At 40.8% G+C, this 18,505-nt stretch overlaps 1 protein-coding gene across 3 annotated transcripts in view; it reads right to left on the bottom strand.

Moving 5' to 3' along the window:
• The window catches only part of MYH10 (myosin heavy chain 10), a 144,952-nt gene that overhangs the window by 97,428 nt on the left and 29,019 nt on the right, over window positions 1–18,505 (bottom strand). For all 3 annotated transcript variants that reach the window (XM_046675209.1, XM_046675210.1, XM_046675208.1), the window contains exon 5: window positions 5,275–5,377. In XM_046675209.1, the coding sequence (XP_046531165.1) occupies window positions 5,275–5,377 (103 nt within the window). The remainder of the gene's footprint in view (window positions 1–5,274; window positions 5,378–18,505) is intronic.

The following is an 18,505-nucleotide window of genomic DNA, read 5'->3' as shown; positions in this document are numbered from 1 at the left end:
TCTTCTCTTTTCTCCTGTGTGTGTGTGAGTGAGAGAGAGAGAGAGAGACAGAGGGAGAGAGAGAGAGAGGGAGAGAGAGAGAGAGAGAGAGGTGTACTGATTCTATTCAGAAGACTCCTGGCTTAAAGTAACTGACTCTATCCCCTCCCTGCACTTAACTCAGTCAGTACCAGGTCAAAATAATGTTCTGTGAATGTCTGCTGAATGAAAGTGTAATCATAGGTCCTAAAACATTCTAGTAGTATTTGGGGAGGGGATGGTGGTGACCCAAAGGTGGCAGTAAGATTTAGGTTAAGGGTCCTCAGAGTCACCATAGCAACTGCAGACTCCACATCCCTGCTGCTGGGACCACTACATTACTGTTGTGGTATTACTTCTCTCCTAATGGATTTGTGACCTCAACGAGACCAAGTAAAGATCTCAAAAACTCAAATGAATCACAAAAATCTTGACATAAAGATAATATCATAAAACATATAAACATGGCCTTAAATTAAGAAATTACCATTAAATTTGATATTTCTGTGTTGAGAAATTTCACACTTAGACAAATAGCACTAACACTTCTCAATCAAATTATGAAGCCATTTATAACCCATCAGACGGGGGCCGGCCTGGTGGCACAGTGGTTAAGTTTGCAAATTCCGCTTCAGCGGCCTGGGGTTCAGTGGTTCGGATCCCAGGTGAGGACATGGCACCGCTTGGCAAGCCATGCTGTGGTAGGCATCCCACATATAAAGTAGGGAAGATGGGCACGACGTTAGCTCAGGGCCAGTCTTCCTCAGCAAAAAGAGGAGGACTGGCAGCAGATGTTAGCTCAGGGCTAATCTTCCTCAAAAAAATAAATAAATAAATAAAAATCCATCAGAGGGCAGTGATTAAGTGTTACCGTTTCCACTGGACTGACTAGGCAATGTCCCTTGTTTCTATTCTATATGGTAATGAGAAATGTTATTTGGGAATGTTAAAGTTCTAAGAATGTGGAATTCTACGCTTCAAAGGTTTACCAATCGTGATGAAAACTGTACTCTTGTGTTTATTATATAGTGTATAATATATGCTTGATATAGGATGAGTTTGAAATTGGTAAAAAATATATACCTCTTTCAAAACTCCAGTTCAGCCAGCAAGGAGACTCAGGAGGGGATCATGCTGCACCTTGCAGGCCTGATGGGGCAAAGCTGCAGGTGTCCTACCCACCACAAGAAGAAAGTCGGGGACAGCAACTAATCACCAAGTTGAGAACCAGACGCTAACCTCAACTGGCAGGCTCCAATTTCTGTACCTGCTACTTGGTATCTGTCACCTTTTTCTTCTGGTTTCAAGGCAGTTTAGACCAGTAGATGTGAAGCTATCCTGAAGCCGCCATCTGGATGCGGATAACACGAAGGCAGCAGGGCAGGTGGGCCGGCTGGAAGGAATCCTTCTTAGGGGATGGTCAAGTTTTAGAAATTTGTCATTTCAAACCTGCTCTGAAACTGCACTGTGCCCAGGCTTTGGAGCAGCAGTCAACAGTGTGCCAGACTCTGAGGATCTGGAACAGCAACCTCTGCTGAGGGAAGATGGCACTGTACTTTCAGTTGGGTGGGGGTAAAGCCAAATAAGACTGAACTTTGTTATAAAAAGCACACCAGAAGTTTACAGGTAAACATTTATTTAACTTTTACTTCTTAAATACTGCGACCTTAATTTTGAAAACTGATTTCTGTTACAATTGTTCATATTTTCATAATGAAGATTTAAAGGTAAACATAAAGTAAATATAAAAAACCGATCACTTTGCACTGCCAGGATGGGTATAATAAAGACAATGACAAGTGTTGGCGAGAAAACCGAGAAACCGCACTTTCATAAATTGCTGGTGGGAATGTCGAATGGTACAGTTGCTTTGAAAAACAGCCTGGCAGTTCCTCAAAATATTAAACAGAAAGTTATCATGACCTAGCAATTCCACTCCTGGGTATATAGACCCAAAAATTGGAAATGTATGTCCACACAAAAACTTGTATGCACATGTTCACTCCAGCACTATTTGTAAAGGCCAAAAAGTGGACACAATCCAAACGTCCACCAAATGATGAATGAACAAACAAAATGTGACCTAGTTAATATAATGGAATATTATTCGGCCATAAGAAGGAACGGGGTATTCATACATGCTCCAACGCTGATGAAATGAACCTTGAAAACATTATGCTAAGCGAAAGAGCAGCCACAGAGAACCACATACTATATGATTCCATCCATACAAAATACCCAGAATGGACAAATCCGTAGAGAAAGAAAGTAGATTAGTGATTTCCAGGGGCTGGGAGGAAATGGAAGGTGATTCCTACCATAGAGCTTCTTTTGGGGGTGATGAAAATGTTCTAAAATTAACTTCTAGTGATAACTTCCTAACTCTGTGAATATACTAAAAAATTACTGAACTGTATACTTTAAATAGGTAAATTTTATGGCACATGAATTAAACCTCAATAATGCTGTTTAAAGAAAAAGAATGACCAAACAGACAACAAATAAAAGACTCACAAAATCAGGATCCTAGAAATGCCTTCCTCTTTGTTGTTACAATTCATACTACCATCTAGTGATAAAATGCTCCTGAGAACCTGAGGTTTTCCTAGAAAGTTCAATGTAAATTCACAAACCAGTGATATCAAACCAAAAGAAACAGTGATCTTTCAAAGTACAGACTTTCAACAGTAAAACTATTACTTTACGGCAGTCATTCTCAAACGAGGGTGAGGAAGTCATGAAGGAGGGGCATCCCAGGAAGGGAGAGAAATAATTTCTTGATATGACCCTCCCGAGGGTACGACCATCCCCACCACTCATGAGTATCTCACATCTTCCTCAGGTGTGCTGGGGAAGAAAAATTAATCAAGAACCACTGCTCTGCTCATGTTTCTAAAAACATAAGCATACCTACTACTTGACTAGACCACTATGAAAATAAATTTGGGAAAAGCAGCATTGACAGTTATGTGCACAGTGAATTCATGCAGTAAGACATGCAAATCAACGACAGAAGCTCGGCCCAGAGAAGCGGCTGCCTTCTTTGAGAGAACTTGCTCCCCCGAGATTGATTTGACCCAAAGTAAAACCCAGGGGGGCATGCTACTCACATACAACAGGGATCCACTCTGTAGTTTAAAATGACATCGAAACTGAATGTTAACAATAATGATTTACGTATTCCACACAGGATTTGGAAAACCTAAATTTGCACATTAATTATTTAACATGATTTCACTAGTGATCTCAGTACATATTAAAAGGTCATTTAGCATGTGCCTCTAGAGCACAAAGAGAAGCTAATCTGGTCTAGTGCTCTAACTGGCAAAGAAGCCTTTATAAATCTCCTATAGGATAACGATTATTCATTAACCCTCCCAATTTTTATCAATGGTCTGGTTTGCCGCTAAAGGAGCAAAAGAACAGCATAGGCCTTCACAGGTAGAGTGCAGCTTTGGTGTCTGAGAATTTCTTAAGAATTTTAAGGAAGATATCTGAAAATCTTAGCGTCTGTCACTATTCTTTCAGATACTTATGATAGCTTCTTTATATTAATAGATTACTTCCATAACTCAACGTTATCGTTTCTTGCTTTATACTAGCTTCATATCGTTATGCTTGTGGAGGACAGACAAACCAAAACTGTTCCAATGTTAGGGAGGGATTAAGCCCAAGTGCAGACGTCCCATTCTAGCCACGGCACCTGGCTCAGCTGGCTTCCCTCTCCTCCCAGGCAGCAGGAAATGCTCTGGGTCGTGTCCACTGCTACGCTCTGTGGAGCCAAAAAGGCGGGCATCTGACAATTAGGAAGAATAACACTCCTTCACTACTTGCCCTGGATTAAGAAAATTCTGATTTTATACATTAAATATAATGAGGCCTCTAGGTTAAAACACATATAGGCCATAAAATTTTAATAGATTAGAAATTTGTTAACCCAAGAGGTACAACTTTTAAAGTTGCAGCCCCAAATTCAAAATTTAACGTGTGGCACAAAGCTAAGCTTCTGTGTGTTTAAGAAGTAATATAACTCCACTTAGCATTTGACATATGAACCTTAAGTTTATAGACTTCAGAAACATGCCATTCAATGTCATGATAAAAGGGTAAATAAATATCGAATTCAACTAGAAAACAAATTTAAAGCAAAACAGCATGCTGCTTCTCATAAAAGAATAAGCCTCTAAGCAACAAATTTTCAAAATTAAATATTTTTTCATAATAGATTTCACTCAGAACTAATGGCACTTGCTTCTAGTAGAGACTCAGTCTAAAGACAGAAGTTAGCGCAAACACGCAAGACTAAGAAGCATAAAGGAAAGCACTTGCCTGGTGTTTCACTGGTTTAGGTGATTCCTGCTGTTTGTTACAAACAGATAAATGCAAATGTTAGCAAGTTTGGGTCTTTCCCTGGTAGTGAGCCACATCCAAAGCACCGAGTCCACGTGCAGTTTAGAACTATGACAGCTGGTTTGGTGGGCATCCTCTCAGGCTGCATTAACTAATGCTTCTGCATTATCTACAAACTAATGATAACTGACTCTTACACTCTTAGCCCTTTACTATCATCAATTCTCCCCAAATTTCTATCCTCTCCTCAAACTGCTGGGGGCAGCAGCAACAGGCTGCGCTGCAAGTTAAGTTCAGAAAGAACTGCAAAAAATATCTGAGGATCTTCTTTTGGTGGAGAATAAAAAGTCTTCATAAGGGGCCGGCCCAGTGACACAGCGGTTAAGTTCGCACGTTCCACTTCTCAGTGGCCCAGGGTTCGCCGGTTTGGACATCGGGTGTGGACATGGCACCGCTTGGCAGGCCATGCTGTGGTAGGTGTCCCGCATATAAAGTAGAAGAAGATGGGCATGGATGTTAGCTCAGGGCCAGTCTTCCTCAGCAAAAAGAGGAGGATTGGCAGTAGTTAGCTCAGGGCTAACCTTCCTCAAAAATAAAAAAAAAGTCTTCATAAGCACTCCTCATCAATTTTTAACAATTCTCACCAAATCTTTGCAAGAATTAAGCTTCAAGTCACAACCACAATTCCAGTTTTCCCTGTTAGAATAGCTAGTTAATAGCAATTTCCTGATCAACTTGCTCCTTCCTGAGCGGAAAAAGAGCTGCTGGGTGGGGTGGCTGGAGGACGGGGGACAAGGGAGCTGTCGATTCCAGCAGTGCACTGAGTTGACTTGCTTCCTTAGTCTTGTTTCTGAAATTGTAAAAGAATAAACCTAGGACTTGAAAACACAACAACAGAAAACTTACAGGAATATTATGGTCCTTTCGTCCTTTATGTGAAGAAGCCACATGAGCAAGGTACTGAATAACCTTCTTAGTGTTTTCTGTCTTCCCAGCACCCGATTCACCCCTGGAAGAAATATTAACATAGGCTGCTTTAAAGAAAGCACAGCGAATACAATCCAAAATTATCACTGACAAAATAAAACTGAGTTGGAACCAGAATTAGCAGAAAATAAAAAAAGAGTAAGCAGGAAAAAAAAACCCTACCAGCAGTTATGAGAAAATGTATTATTTTTTAAATGGACTTAAATTAACCCAAACATTTTTTTGGTAGATCCAGTAAGAGGACATAGGAAAATGTTCACGACACTTTTTTTTCTTAGAGTTGGGGGTTTTGCCAGAGAAGTGAAATTTATTAGAACATCGTGAAGAAATTCCTCAGCACCAGAAAGATACTCAGCACTGGAAACAGAATTCCCAAAACAATTCTATTAAGACAACTTAATCTGGAGGAAATGAATGAACTTTCGGGTGACCACTTGTTACTCATGTTCATCTTCTAAGCCACTTAAAGCTTTCTCAGCTCGTCTCTCTCACACCAGGTTAACGATGGTTCTCTCCTTGATACCAGTATGTACGTAGGACCTGTACACACCCACACTGGGTTCCCTGAGGCAAGGACTATGGCCTCCAGCATGTTTACTTGTGTGTTCGTTTATTTATTTGTTGGTTTCTTTTTAATCCACATAACCTTGCAAAGTGTTGACATATAGCCAGTATGTAATTTGTAGAGAAAACGAATGAATACTATGAATTTTGTTATGAACTGGGACAAATGCCATCACTGTATATGATTAACATTTTCAAACAAGGATGGCACATTTCAAAGGCTGCTTTTCATTTCAACTCAGTCCTAAGCTTGAAATTCAGGTAAGCGGCTAGCATACAGTGATACCCAAATTATGACTTCTCTGCTCAAATATTTAAGGTTCCCTAAGCAATGTACCTTGACAATCAATAAAGTCTTGATTTGGGTTAAAATTAAAATTTTAATATCTAGTTAATTAAAAAAAATACCCAGAAACTAAAAAATATTATTACATACACTGCCAACTAATAATCTTCTTAGCCTGTTTTACATCTAAGGCTTGAAAAATCTAATTTTTCTAACAAACTCTGACCCTCTCTTGGAATTGTGCTTAGAATTGTACTATTTGAACTGTTCACAACTTCAATTTTTCAGTAGGTTTGCTAGTTGCATTATCTTCCTGACTCTGCACGCGGATACCTACACTCTCCCCCGCAGAGAAGCTGGGCAGAGGGATCCTCCTGACCCACTAGCTGTGCGGCTCTGAGTGAGGCAATACCCTCTCTGTAAAATGCAGGAACTGGATTAGATCCTCTCTAGCTCCCAGATCTCTCTAGATACAACCCACTTACTGGTTTATAAAAATATTTTATGCATAAAGCTTGTCACCCACCATCTACTGTTCTACTAGAAATCGTCCCCTTCTTTGTTTTGGCATCTACAAGTTTTATATCTTAGGTACTCACATCTATCAAACCTTCTCTTATAAGGTTTCTGCCTGCTATTCATGCTTAAAAAGGCCTTTCCTACACCAAGATTATATCCACCTACATTCTCATTTTTATATGATCTATTGTTAAATCCATCTTTATTTTCTTCCAGAACTTTGATGGTTTCACTTTTATAATTATATCTGTAATCAATCTAAAAGTCTAAGAAAAAATTATGGTTAGAGGTAAAGATTTAATCTAATTTTCCCCCAAATGATTCAGCCCACATCCCAGTGTCAATGGTTAACAAGGATAGTCATTCTCCAGTGATTTGAAACATTATCTTTGTCTTATACTTACTCGTTATACATACGGCTTATTCCAAAGCCAGTACCATATTGCAGTAGTTCTGAAAATGACTAAAATAATCAAGCAGTCTCTGAGGTTTATTTTTTCTGATAAACCTCAAGTAATTTTCTTCTGCTCTGCCTCTCCCATCTCCCCAAATAAAAAACAACAGGTGGAAGTTTGAGTTAAATATTATTAATATATATGCTATTTTTAGGAGAAATGATGTCTTCATCTCTGTCTCTCAGGTAAATTTTCTATTTTTCTAAGTTCAAAATAAGCAAGGAGGATGTTTGTCTTATTTGAAATCCCAGTGCCTAGCATAGTAAGGGCTTGACAAACACTGTTGAACGTGAATATAGGTTCTACACGTTTTGTTAAGTTTATTTCTAGACTCTTTTTCATATTTTTTGTTCCCGTCCTTAGTGTCCTTTTATTACCATTATGTTTTCTGCCTGGCTACCACGGGCACAGAGATAAGGTAATGATTTTCATTCATTCATTCAACAAATATTTACAAATCAACTTCTATGTACTGGCCATTCTTCCAAGTGCTAGATATAGAGGGGTGAACAAAGTCCATGCCCTTGTGGAGCCCAAGTTTAGGAGAAGAAACATAAAATAAAGAAAAATAAATAAGATGATTACAGGATGTGAGGAATGTTATGAAGGAAACAAGGAGAAGACCAAAAGGGGACAGGCAGAGCAGAGGACAACGCCCTGCACATGTGACGGTCAGGGCAGAGCCTCCCGAGAGATGAGCAGGCACAGGCAGTGAAGAGCTGGGGGCAGAGTGTTTAGCCGGATGGAAAGACAAATGCAAAGGCCTCAATGCAGAAAAAAGCTCTGTATATTCCGGGAACTGGCAGCTAGTGTGTCACATTTGATATAAATAAGCAGGAAGGCAGAGACGTGATGAAGTAGGAAGGGGGTGGATGTGACATATCCCGGAGTCAGGGGGAAGAATCTGGATTTTCTTCAAGTGTAATTTCTTAACAGCTATGATGGTGGTTTTCTGTTTTATTCTTAACTTTACTCAAAATACTTAGTGTTTCAAGGCTAATCTTGATGATGGCTGTTAGTTTCAAATAGATAATTTTTTATTATGCTAAGAAATGAGCTTCTAAGTTAGACTGACGATGACTTGTCTCCAATAGTTATGATTGCTCCTTTTCAGTTTAGTTGGCCGTTGTGCTTTCTCAACTGGACATGCTTCAGTGTGTCCTTTAAGCATTTTTCCTTGCCTGTCACACTTCCCGGGCTGTACTTCAGCGATTGCTTATGAACTCCACTACATTTTACATACTTCGGATCTAAGGTAACTTTGCTGTAGAAAATACCGTTTCAAAGACAGATGTATTCCAATACCTTAACGTTGAGATCCCACGAGGGGACATGATGAGCCTTATAGTCTCCATCTTAAAATGATAATAGCTTCTAACATATAAGCTTGTTAAGAAAAAATACAGTCCATCTAATTATTCATATAATTAGTAGATAATTAATATTCAACAAGCATATAATTAGTATTCAATAAAGATTACTCATGATTGTCCACTCAACTGTTCATCCAACAAACATGAGGTAATTTGAATTACTAAACTCTAAATTATGAATCTACAGTGTCAGTAAAGTAGTTAACAACAGTGTTAGGAAGCAGTGAAACAGATCATTAATACATGATCATGCCTGGGATCTTTCTCTGAATCTTTTTTGGACCACAGGTATTTCCCCCATTCCCAGAACTTAACTGGTTTTGTTTTTATTCTCCTTGGATATTCGCAACATCAAATTCAGCCTAGATTCAAAAAACCCTTTGCCTGAAGTTCTTGCTTTAGATAACTTCCAATTGAAAAACAACACATATATATTACTTCAACATATAGATATATAATATTAGTAGGTGATTTCCTACAGTTTCAAAACTCTCTTCTGTTAGAAAGTAGCTTACTAGGAAAAGCTGAAATTCTGTAATCATGATAGGCTTGGGTTCAAGTTTTTTATTTTTTTAAAGACTTTATTTATTTAGGTTTACAACAAAATTGAGAGGAAAGTACACAGATTTCCCAAATACTCCCACCCCACACATGCATCACCTCCTCCATTATCAACATCACTCACCAGAATGATACATTTTTTATCCAGGATGAATCTGCATTGTCACATCATAATCACCCAAAGTTCATACTTTACATTAGGGTTCACTCTGGGTGTTGCACATTCTATGGGCTTGGACAAACGTATAATTATTTGTATCTACTATTATAGTATCATAAAGACTATTTTCACTGGCCTTGAACCCTTGCTCTATTTATCTCCCCCACCCCCCACACCACTGATCTACTTATTGTCCCCATAGTTTTGCCTTTTCCAGAATGTCATATAATTGGAATCATAAAGAATGCAGCCTTTTCAGTTTGGCTTCTTTCACTAAGCAACATGCATTTAAGGTACCTCTATATCTTTTCATGGCTTGCTAGCATGGGGGACTGGAATTGGCCACCCCAAGATACATCTCTTTGGCATGAGGATTATTTTGAGCTGGTTACTTTTAAAAACTGCAGACATGAGAGAAACTCTGAAAAGCAGAAGTTACCCTTTGTAAAGAGACTTTTACATTTGTAAAGGAAATCTCCATCTGTAAAGGTGTCTCCCTCTCTGTACCAGGAAAAAGGGGGGATGACCTTATTTCTAGAAACACTTATCAATGCAGAAGGCAAGGATTTAAATCTGCATAAAAATCTTACTCTTGTTTACTGTGCTTTTCTGCTCATCTGCCATAACTGCCTCCCTGCCACCCACAACATCCTCCTTTGTCTTTAGCTGAGGACGGTATTTAAAGCGAGAGCTTCCGCCATTTTGGCAAGTTGCTCAGTTTTCCTGAGCCTCTCCTCTGTATACATGTTATAAAGCTTTGTTTAATTTTCTCCTGTTATTCTCATGTGAATTTAATTCATTGTCTGGCCAGAAGGACCCAGAGTGGGCAGAGGAAACATCCTCCTCCCCTACACTAGCTCATTTCTTTTTAGCACTGAATAATATTCATTGTCTGGATGTACCACAGTTTATTTATCCATCCACCTACTGAAGGACATCTTGGTTGCTTCCGAGTTTTGGCAATTATGAACAAAGCTGCTATAAACACCTGTGTGCAGGTTTTTGTGTGGATGTAAGTTTCCACTCCTTTGGGTAAATACCAAGAAATATGATTGCTGGATCATTTATGTAAGAGTATGTTTAAGTTTTGTAAGAAACTGCCAAACTGTGTTCCAAAGTGGCTGTACCATTTTGCATTCCCACCAGCAATGAACGAGAGCTCCTGGAGCTCTACGTCTTCGCCAGCATTTGGTGTCGTCCATGGTCCAGATTTTGGCCATTCCTAGTACGTGTGTAGAGGTGATGATATACGACGTAGAGCATCTTTTCATATACTCTTTTACCATCTGCATATCTTCTTTGGTGAGGTGTCCGTTAAGGTCCTTTGCCCATTTGTTAATCAGATTATTTTCTTATTGTTGAGTTTAAAGAGTTCTTTGGATATTTTTGCTAACAGTCCTTTATCAGATGTATCTTTTGCAAACATTTTCTCTCAGTCTGTGGCTTATCATCTCATTCTCTTAATATCGCCTTTTGCAATTCAATTGTCTTTTGCAATTTCAATCAAGTCCAGCTTATCAATTATTTCTTTCATGGATCATACCCATGATCCACGGTGTTGTATCTAAAAAAGCATCACTAGACCCAAGGTCATCTATGTGATCCTCTAGGAGTTTTATAGTTTTGCATTTTATATTTAGGTCTATGATCCACTTTGAGTTCATTTTTGTGAAGGATGTAAGGTCTGGGTCTAGATTCAATTTTTTGCATGAGGATGTCTAGCTGTTCCAGCCACCATTTATTAAGGACATTATCTCTGCTCCACTGTATCACTTTTGATCCTCTGTCAAAGATCAACTGACTACATTTATGGGATTTGTTGGTTGCCTTAGCTATTTAATCAATTCTATTGATTTGGTTATCTTAAAACTTTTAAGGTATATTACCCACAGCAAGAACCAACTGTTCTGAATCCAGGCTGGCTCAGTCATCACCACTAAATGTAATATTTGTATATGATAGATAGAATTCCTTAACATAAATAATCTATTGCCACATCCTGATAGAAGCCTGATATGAAGCACCCATTGTTTTACAATTATACTCAAATATACTTAAAAGGAGAAAAACTTGAGTCAATCAGCAGTTAGTCATAAAATATGAACAGAGAATTCTTTAAAAGCGGGGCTTAGAGAACAGAGTAATTTTCTCACAGGTGACTGTTTTGTGAATTTTAATTCTAATGAGAAGGAAAGTCAACATGGGGATTACACTCAATAGGATTTCACTTTCAATTATATGGGGGTGCAAGTGTGAGGTAGCTCTCGCTTGATAAAGGAAATCCTGAGTGTCTTCACCAAAGAACTTGGCAGGTCACTAGAATAATGACTTAGCAGGAGGCTTGGATCCTTAAGCGGGAGCTCACACTGCCTGATATGAGTCTGCAGAAATAAAGCCTAGCTGGGAAGTTGTAGGCAGATGACGCCAGAGGGTAAAGCAGATGTTCATCCTTTTGGGGGGAAAGGTAAATTAGAGAGTAAGTGATTAAAAAAGTAAAGCTAAAAGAGAAGCTATCAAATTACTTAAGTATTAATTTTAAAAAATGTTGCTTCCAATTATATTTTAAACATAGGTACTTAACAAAAATACTAAGTAACATTGGCTAAATACTTATTCTCACACAGAAAACTTCATTAGCTCAGCTGTTGTACTAAATTTAAGAAGATCCCAGTTATACACTCTTCGAGTTCTTTATTTGGTGGACCCTCCAAGGCACCAGAGAACAAATCATATTTTCCTAAATCTAGGATACATTGTTTCACACTTTCATATTTCTCAAGTCACAATGTAGCTTATAATAGATATGAACACAAAAAAGCTATTATTAAATATCATAACTGGTGGTATCGGTGAGGCTAAAAGAGGTGGGGTAGGATTTGCTGGGAGGATACAGGAGGGATTTTCTGGGGTGATGGTAACGTTCTCTATCTTGATAGAGGTTTAGGTTACACAAGTAACTCGGCAAATGTATATTTAAGATTTGTGTGTTTCACTATATGTAAATTTTGTCTCAAAGACAAAGATGTAAATAGTGGACTTTAGTTAATGTCATGTATGCTTAAGTATTTAGGGGGAAGTGCAGTGATGTCTAAAACTTGAAATGCATCAAATGAAGGGATTAACAGCCCATCAAAGTGGTATGAAAATTACTTTAAACCAAATCCATCTTAACAATCAGCGACAGATAATCTTAGGCAAAGCCTCCCCCAAATACAGCTGCCACTGACCCCCATCCCGGTGAGTTTCCTGATTAGGAAAAGACTGATGCTTAGCACCAGGAAGTAAATTCAGCTGCCCATTAGCACCATAAAGCCCAATAAAACCCTCCATACTTTCCCCTTGAAGCCCTAATTCTTCCCCCCCCCCCCCCCCCCCTTTCTGTCAAATTTAACATATAAACCTTTTATTTCTGATTATTCAGCAAGTTACTCCTCACTGAGTACTCCCATATGCATGTGTAAATAAACCTTGCCTTTTATCCTGTTAATCTTTCTATTGGCAGTTAATCTGCAGGCCCACAACCACTGGATCCAAGTTGGAAAAGGAAATTTTCCTCCCAAGACAAAGAATAAAATGGATTGATGGATGGACAGAGGGATGAACAGATCAGTGTATGATAAAGCAAGTATAGTCAACTACTAATGGTAGAATTTAGGTGGCAGATATGTCGCTCTTGACAAAATTCTTTCAACTTTGCTTTATGTTTGAAAATATTCATAATAAAATGTTGGGAAAAGTTAATTTAAAAGAAAGAAAAGACAACAAATATGGTATTTATGACTCATGCTTTGTGCCCCCCCCAAAAATTACAGTTGCTAGAAGACTTACCTCATAGATCCAAGCTATTAATTGATGACAAACGTCAGTCTAAACTGACGCTGACCATCCAATTACAGGTGCTGGTGCCTGTAATGGTCACTTTTTGCGACAAAAGCAAATCAGTGCTCACTGACATTTCTTTCCGTCAAACAGCAGTCATTCCCTCCCCAAGCGCTTCCTACTTCCAGACATTCCAAAAAGTCCTCATCAGAAATGGTCACCCAAGCGGCCAAACCACCTAGCCGAGGAGGAGAGGGGTGAGTGCTGCCCCTGCTTCCCGTTTGCAGGGTTATTGCTACCATGACACTGCAGACAGGCGACACACAACTAGTATTCCTCTCTAGCTCATAAGCAGAGGAATGTGGCTCACGTGATACGCTCATTTCATGGAGTTTCAATGACTACATTGCTGTTGGACTTTATTAATTGATGTTGTAAAGAATTTGGCTGGTCTTTGTCCCCAGTTCCTGAGAGGGAGCCTCTAAGTCCTTGGAAGGTCTTTGTAATTTATGCTGGGCCCTGAGAGTTTGTGCTCATGAGGTGACTCATAGTGGGTCCCTAGATAGTTCCAGGATGGAGACTGGCCATGCCGAATGATAAGCTTGGTGATTAGAGGTTTAGGTCCCTGAGCCAAGTGACACTAGCCCGACCTCCTGCGAGGGGAAGGGGACTAGAGATTGAATTCAGTCACGTGGCCAATGATTCAATTGATCATGTCTACACAGTGAAATCTGACAAAAATTCTGGACTCCAAAGCTTGGGTGAGCTTCCTAGTTGGTGATATACATCACGTTCTGGGAGGGTATGTGTCCAGAGGACATGGCAGCTGTGCCTACAGGACCCTGTCAGACCTCATCCTATGTGTCTGTTCTTTTGGCTGGCTCGGATTAGTCATTCCAGCAAATTATCTAATCTGAGGCAGTAGTGGCAACTCCAAAATTTGTAGCCATTTGGTCAGAGGTATGGCAGCCTGGGAACCCTTGAGAATGTGGCTGGTGTCTGCGGTGTGGGCACCACATGAAGGAGTGTGCCCTGGGAAGTGGGTGTCAGAACTGCATTGCAACAGATAATTTTTAAAAGACTTCTGCAGATCAGGTTCTAGACAGCTGACTTTTTGAAGAATATAAGCCAATGTAATAAAAAAATAAAACGAAGAAAAAAGTGAGAAGACTATTCTAGGATATAGAATTGAAATGAAGAGACATAACGAATGCAAGCAGTGAAACTTGACAGGATCATGGATTTTTACAAGTTATAAAAAACATGTTGAGGACTATTACTGAAATTTGAATATAGATTCTATATTAGATGATATTACTGAATCACTGTTAATCTTCTTAAGTGTGACAATGCGCTGTGGTTATGTGGCATGCCCTTGTTCTGAGGAGACACCTGCTGAAGGATCTAGGGATAAAGTGTCAGGACGTCTGCAGTTGACTTGCACATAGTTAAAAAAAGAGTGCTTGTGTGTGTATAGAGAGAAGAGGCAGATCTGAGTGAAGGATAAATGGGCATTTAGAGTACCATCCTTTCAACTTTTCAGTAGGTTTGAATTTTTTTTAAACACAAACTTGGGGAAATCCAGCAGCAAAGGTTAAAAAAAATGGGGGGAGGAATGAAGTAAAGAAAATGTGGTAAAAATCCTAAAATCATTGAAGCCGGGTGACAGGTATACAGGAGTCACATACTATTCTATTTTTGTGTAGGTTTAAAGTTTCAAAATATAATGCCTTCTTAAAATGGTATCAGAAAGGTTTTACCTTTTGAAAACACATACAGTATCATTAGTTTCTAAAACTTCCTAATCTGAACTTAAGCCAGTTTTCTTGGTTCCTACTTAAGAGATTCATTCTTTTGTTTGAAATTTTATCCATTTCCCAAGTACATACATCTTCAGAACGGTGTGCCAGGTTCTCAGGGGATTATTAAAAAGCAATCAAGGTAAGTCACAGTTCCTGTGGTACCATCTAGTCGCAAAACAAGATACATACAACCCAAATCAGTAAGAATGAACTGCAGTATATATAAAAGGGCCTGATTCGAGAAAGCCAACGTGGGCTGGAACTTGCATCGGTGGGATTCAAATGGGGCATACTTCCTCCCTGGAGGGAGGAAGAGGCTACAGGCAAGGAAGTCAGCTATGAACCACTAAAACAGGCCAGAAATGGACTATTAGGTGATGGGCCGGGCAGGGACACGGAAGAAAGAAGAAATGTCAAAGGAGGTGACTAACCAGAAACAGGAGTATGAAAAAGAGGAAGGAGTCAAAGCAGACCACAAGATGCCTTGAGTCCTGAAACACATAGTGTGGATGACAGAAATAAGGAAATTGGGAGACGGATCTTGTTTGTACAGGAACAAAGGTTAACTTCTAGACATGTTGAGCTTAAACTGACATTTACTCCCTACTTCATACTTTATGCTCCAATAACACCAAATTACTTATAAATTGCCTGATATCATTTCTCACCTGCCTCTATGCCTAGTAGGTTCATCAGACCACCCACGTCCACCTGGCACACTGATTGTTCGAGAAGCCACCAGAAACTATGACAAGCGTAAGGGTCCAGAAACTAATGTGGTTGCATGCCTGCCCACCAGAGTAGGAACCCTTGGAAACCATAAGCACCAGCCAAGCCTGCTGCCTTCCAAAGACCCCAGTCCCCTCCTCTGTCCACCATGGGCCCAGAGAGATGAACTCTGCTGGGAATCCTTCAGACTCACACCCCACCATCCTTGCTCACTGCCTAAAACGTGAGTTCCTCTGGTCACTTTTCATTCTCACACTCTGCTCTCGCATTTTGTTTTCTTTCTCCTGATCCCAAACTCTATTATTTTCTGCCCCCACCCCCACCATTTCCTCTGTGCACTCTGGGACCCCCATTCCACCATGAGTAACGTCATCTACATCCTCAGCCTCTACTCACCACTCCCTCCTCCTGCTGGCCTTACTGAACCCTGGCTCTCCCTCAGGCAGCTTCCTCAGGTGAAAACTGTTCTTTCTCCCACATCACACATGTGCACACACACGAGTCAGGAAGAAAGTCAGCCGCATCCTTTTCATTCTCCACAATGCTGTTTCCAGACCCTCTTTTCACAAAACCCTACCTCTCGCACCCTCCTCTCTGATGTCACATACTGCAGCAGCAGCGGTTCTGACATTTGGATTTATTTTCCTAGTAAGATCATTAAGCAAAAACCTCCGCTCTTGTCTTAAAAACAAAGGCACTTTTTATTTCAATACAGGGAAAGGATATCTCAGAATAAATAACAGTCCTCTAAGTAAAATAATTTAGCTTTAGGAAGGGCTCACTGGTGGCCATTGCTCTCACTTCATCTCTCTTGTGTACGCTGCCGAGTCCCTCCTCTCCTCGTGTGAATGACACATCCCAAACCCCTAGCCCCTCGGCTCCTTGCTGCCCTCAAATCTGATGACGTTCTCCGACCTCTCTTCTCCAGCTCCTCACTCCTTCCTGTGCCCACACCTTAGGAACCACTACCATCTCATCGTCTGTGGCCACACTGCCTACTCCTTCTGCTCCAACACTCCAGAATCCCAACACTATCTGTTCTATTTCAAGACCTCTAGTTCTTTGACCCATCTACTTCCTCCCTATCAATAACCCTCCTCTCTTTGCCCATATCCTATGGTCCATCCTGACAGTTTCTCTTGCCATTATCCTCAATTCTCTTGCTCCACTGTCCCCCATTTGTACCTACTTGCAGAAACTGCAATTGTTCCATCTTTTGGTGGATTGGATCTGGTTCCATTCCAACACTCTCACGGGGGATTGACTACAGCAATGGCCCCAGCTGTTTCACGCCTCATTGTATCTACTCACTTTGGCAGTATTTCCCACACTGACCCTCGCCTTGGCCACGTGTCTCACTTGGGAATGAGATGGCAGCACATGTGACACAAGGAGAAACTTGAACAATGCTTAGACAGTGGAGCTTGCTCTCTCTCTGTTCTTGGAATCCTGCCACCATATTAACAGCCAGGGCCAGCCTGCTGGCGACTGAGAGGATACATGGAGAGGAGACCAAGGTACCTCAGCTGACAGTCAGCCCGCCCCCAGCAGATGCAAGAGTGAGCCCCAGGTGAGACAGCTCAGCCTAACCCAGGTCAGCAGACCCACCCAGCTGAGCCCAAGACCAATGCAACTGCTGGGAAAACAGCTTTAAGCCATTAAGTCAAGAGTCAGAGTGGTTTGTTGTCGAGGAAAAGCGAATTTATATAACTCAGAGGCTAAACAATGCTAGAAAAAAATGTATACAACAAAGCAGACTAGTGTCAGCTATTTCTACCTCTCCTCTCCTCAAACCTATCCTGCTACTCCTCCCCCTTCTCAGATACCAAATGTTCTGCTTCACAGAAAGGAGAAACCGTTAGGTAAGAACTTCCTCAACTCCCAGTCTCTCCACACCTGTTTACCTCCATCAGGCCCCATCTGCCTCCCTGACCCCGTTACTGCAGAGGAGTCGCACCCCCCACATCCCTGCCCTGCCCAGACGTCCCAGCCCGTGCTGGATCTCCCTGCCTCCTTGCTCCCTCAGTCCTCCCCCATCTCCCCCTCATCAGCATTTAAACTCTCCCACATTAAAAACACCACCAATAACAACAAAAATTCTCTTTCAGTCTCTTACTACTATTCAACTACTACTCTTTTCACTTTCTCAAACTGTTTGAAAGTAGTCGGCCTACACTTGGTGTTTTGATTTTTTTTCAACATTTTTATCTCCCCTTCATTCCTCAACTGCGATCTGGCTTCCACCTCCCTCCCCACCCCCAGCCCACTCAGTCTACTGCCACCACCCTCCGTGTTCTACTGCTAAATCCAACGCACGTGTCTCTGTGTGTCTCAGTCTTAACAGCATCTGACATGCTGACCACTCCCTCTTTCTTGAAATGTCTCTCTCCCCTTGGATGCTGTGTCACCACACTCTCTTGTCTCCTCATGCCTCTATGGTGGATCATTTTTAGCTGTCTTTGCAGCTTTGTGGCTTCTTGTCCTTTGCCTGACCCTTGAATGTCGCTTTTCTTCAGGATTCCATACTCTGCCTTCTCTCTCAACACATTCTTCTAAGCCACTAGCATGGCTTCCATTACCATCCATGCTGCCAACTCGTCAGATCGACACTTCTGGCACAGCTCTCTCCCCAGCTCACCATCTACATATCCAACAGCCGAGGAGACAGCACCACTTAGATGAGCCACAGGCACCTCAGAGTCAAGGTGTCCTCAACCACACTCATTATCTTCCCACTCCAAATCTGTTCTTCCTCCCACATTCCCCAGTCAGGAGACATCCTGATCTCACGATTAACTCCACCTTCTCTCACAGCTCCTCTTTCTTAGGCATGTAAATCACTAAGTCCTGATGAGTCTGTCTCCTAAACTGAACACCACTTA

Source organism: Equus quagga, chromosome 11 (genome assembly GCF_021613505.1).
Source record: "Equus quagga isolate Etosha38 chromosome 11, UCLA_HA_Equagga_1.0, whole genome shotgun sequence".
Lineage (NCBI taxonomy): Eukaryota > Metazoa > Chordata > Mammalia > Perissodactyla > Equidae > Equus > Equus quagga.
This window is presented reverse-complemented; position numbering and strand designations above follow the sequence as displayed.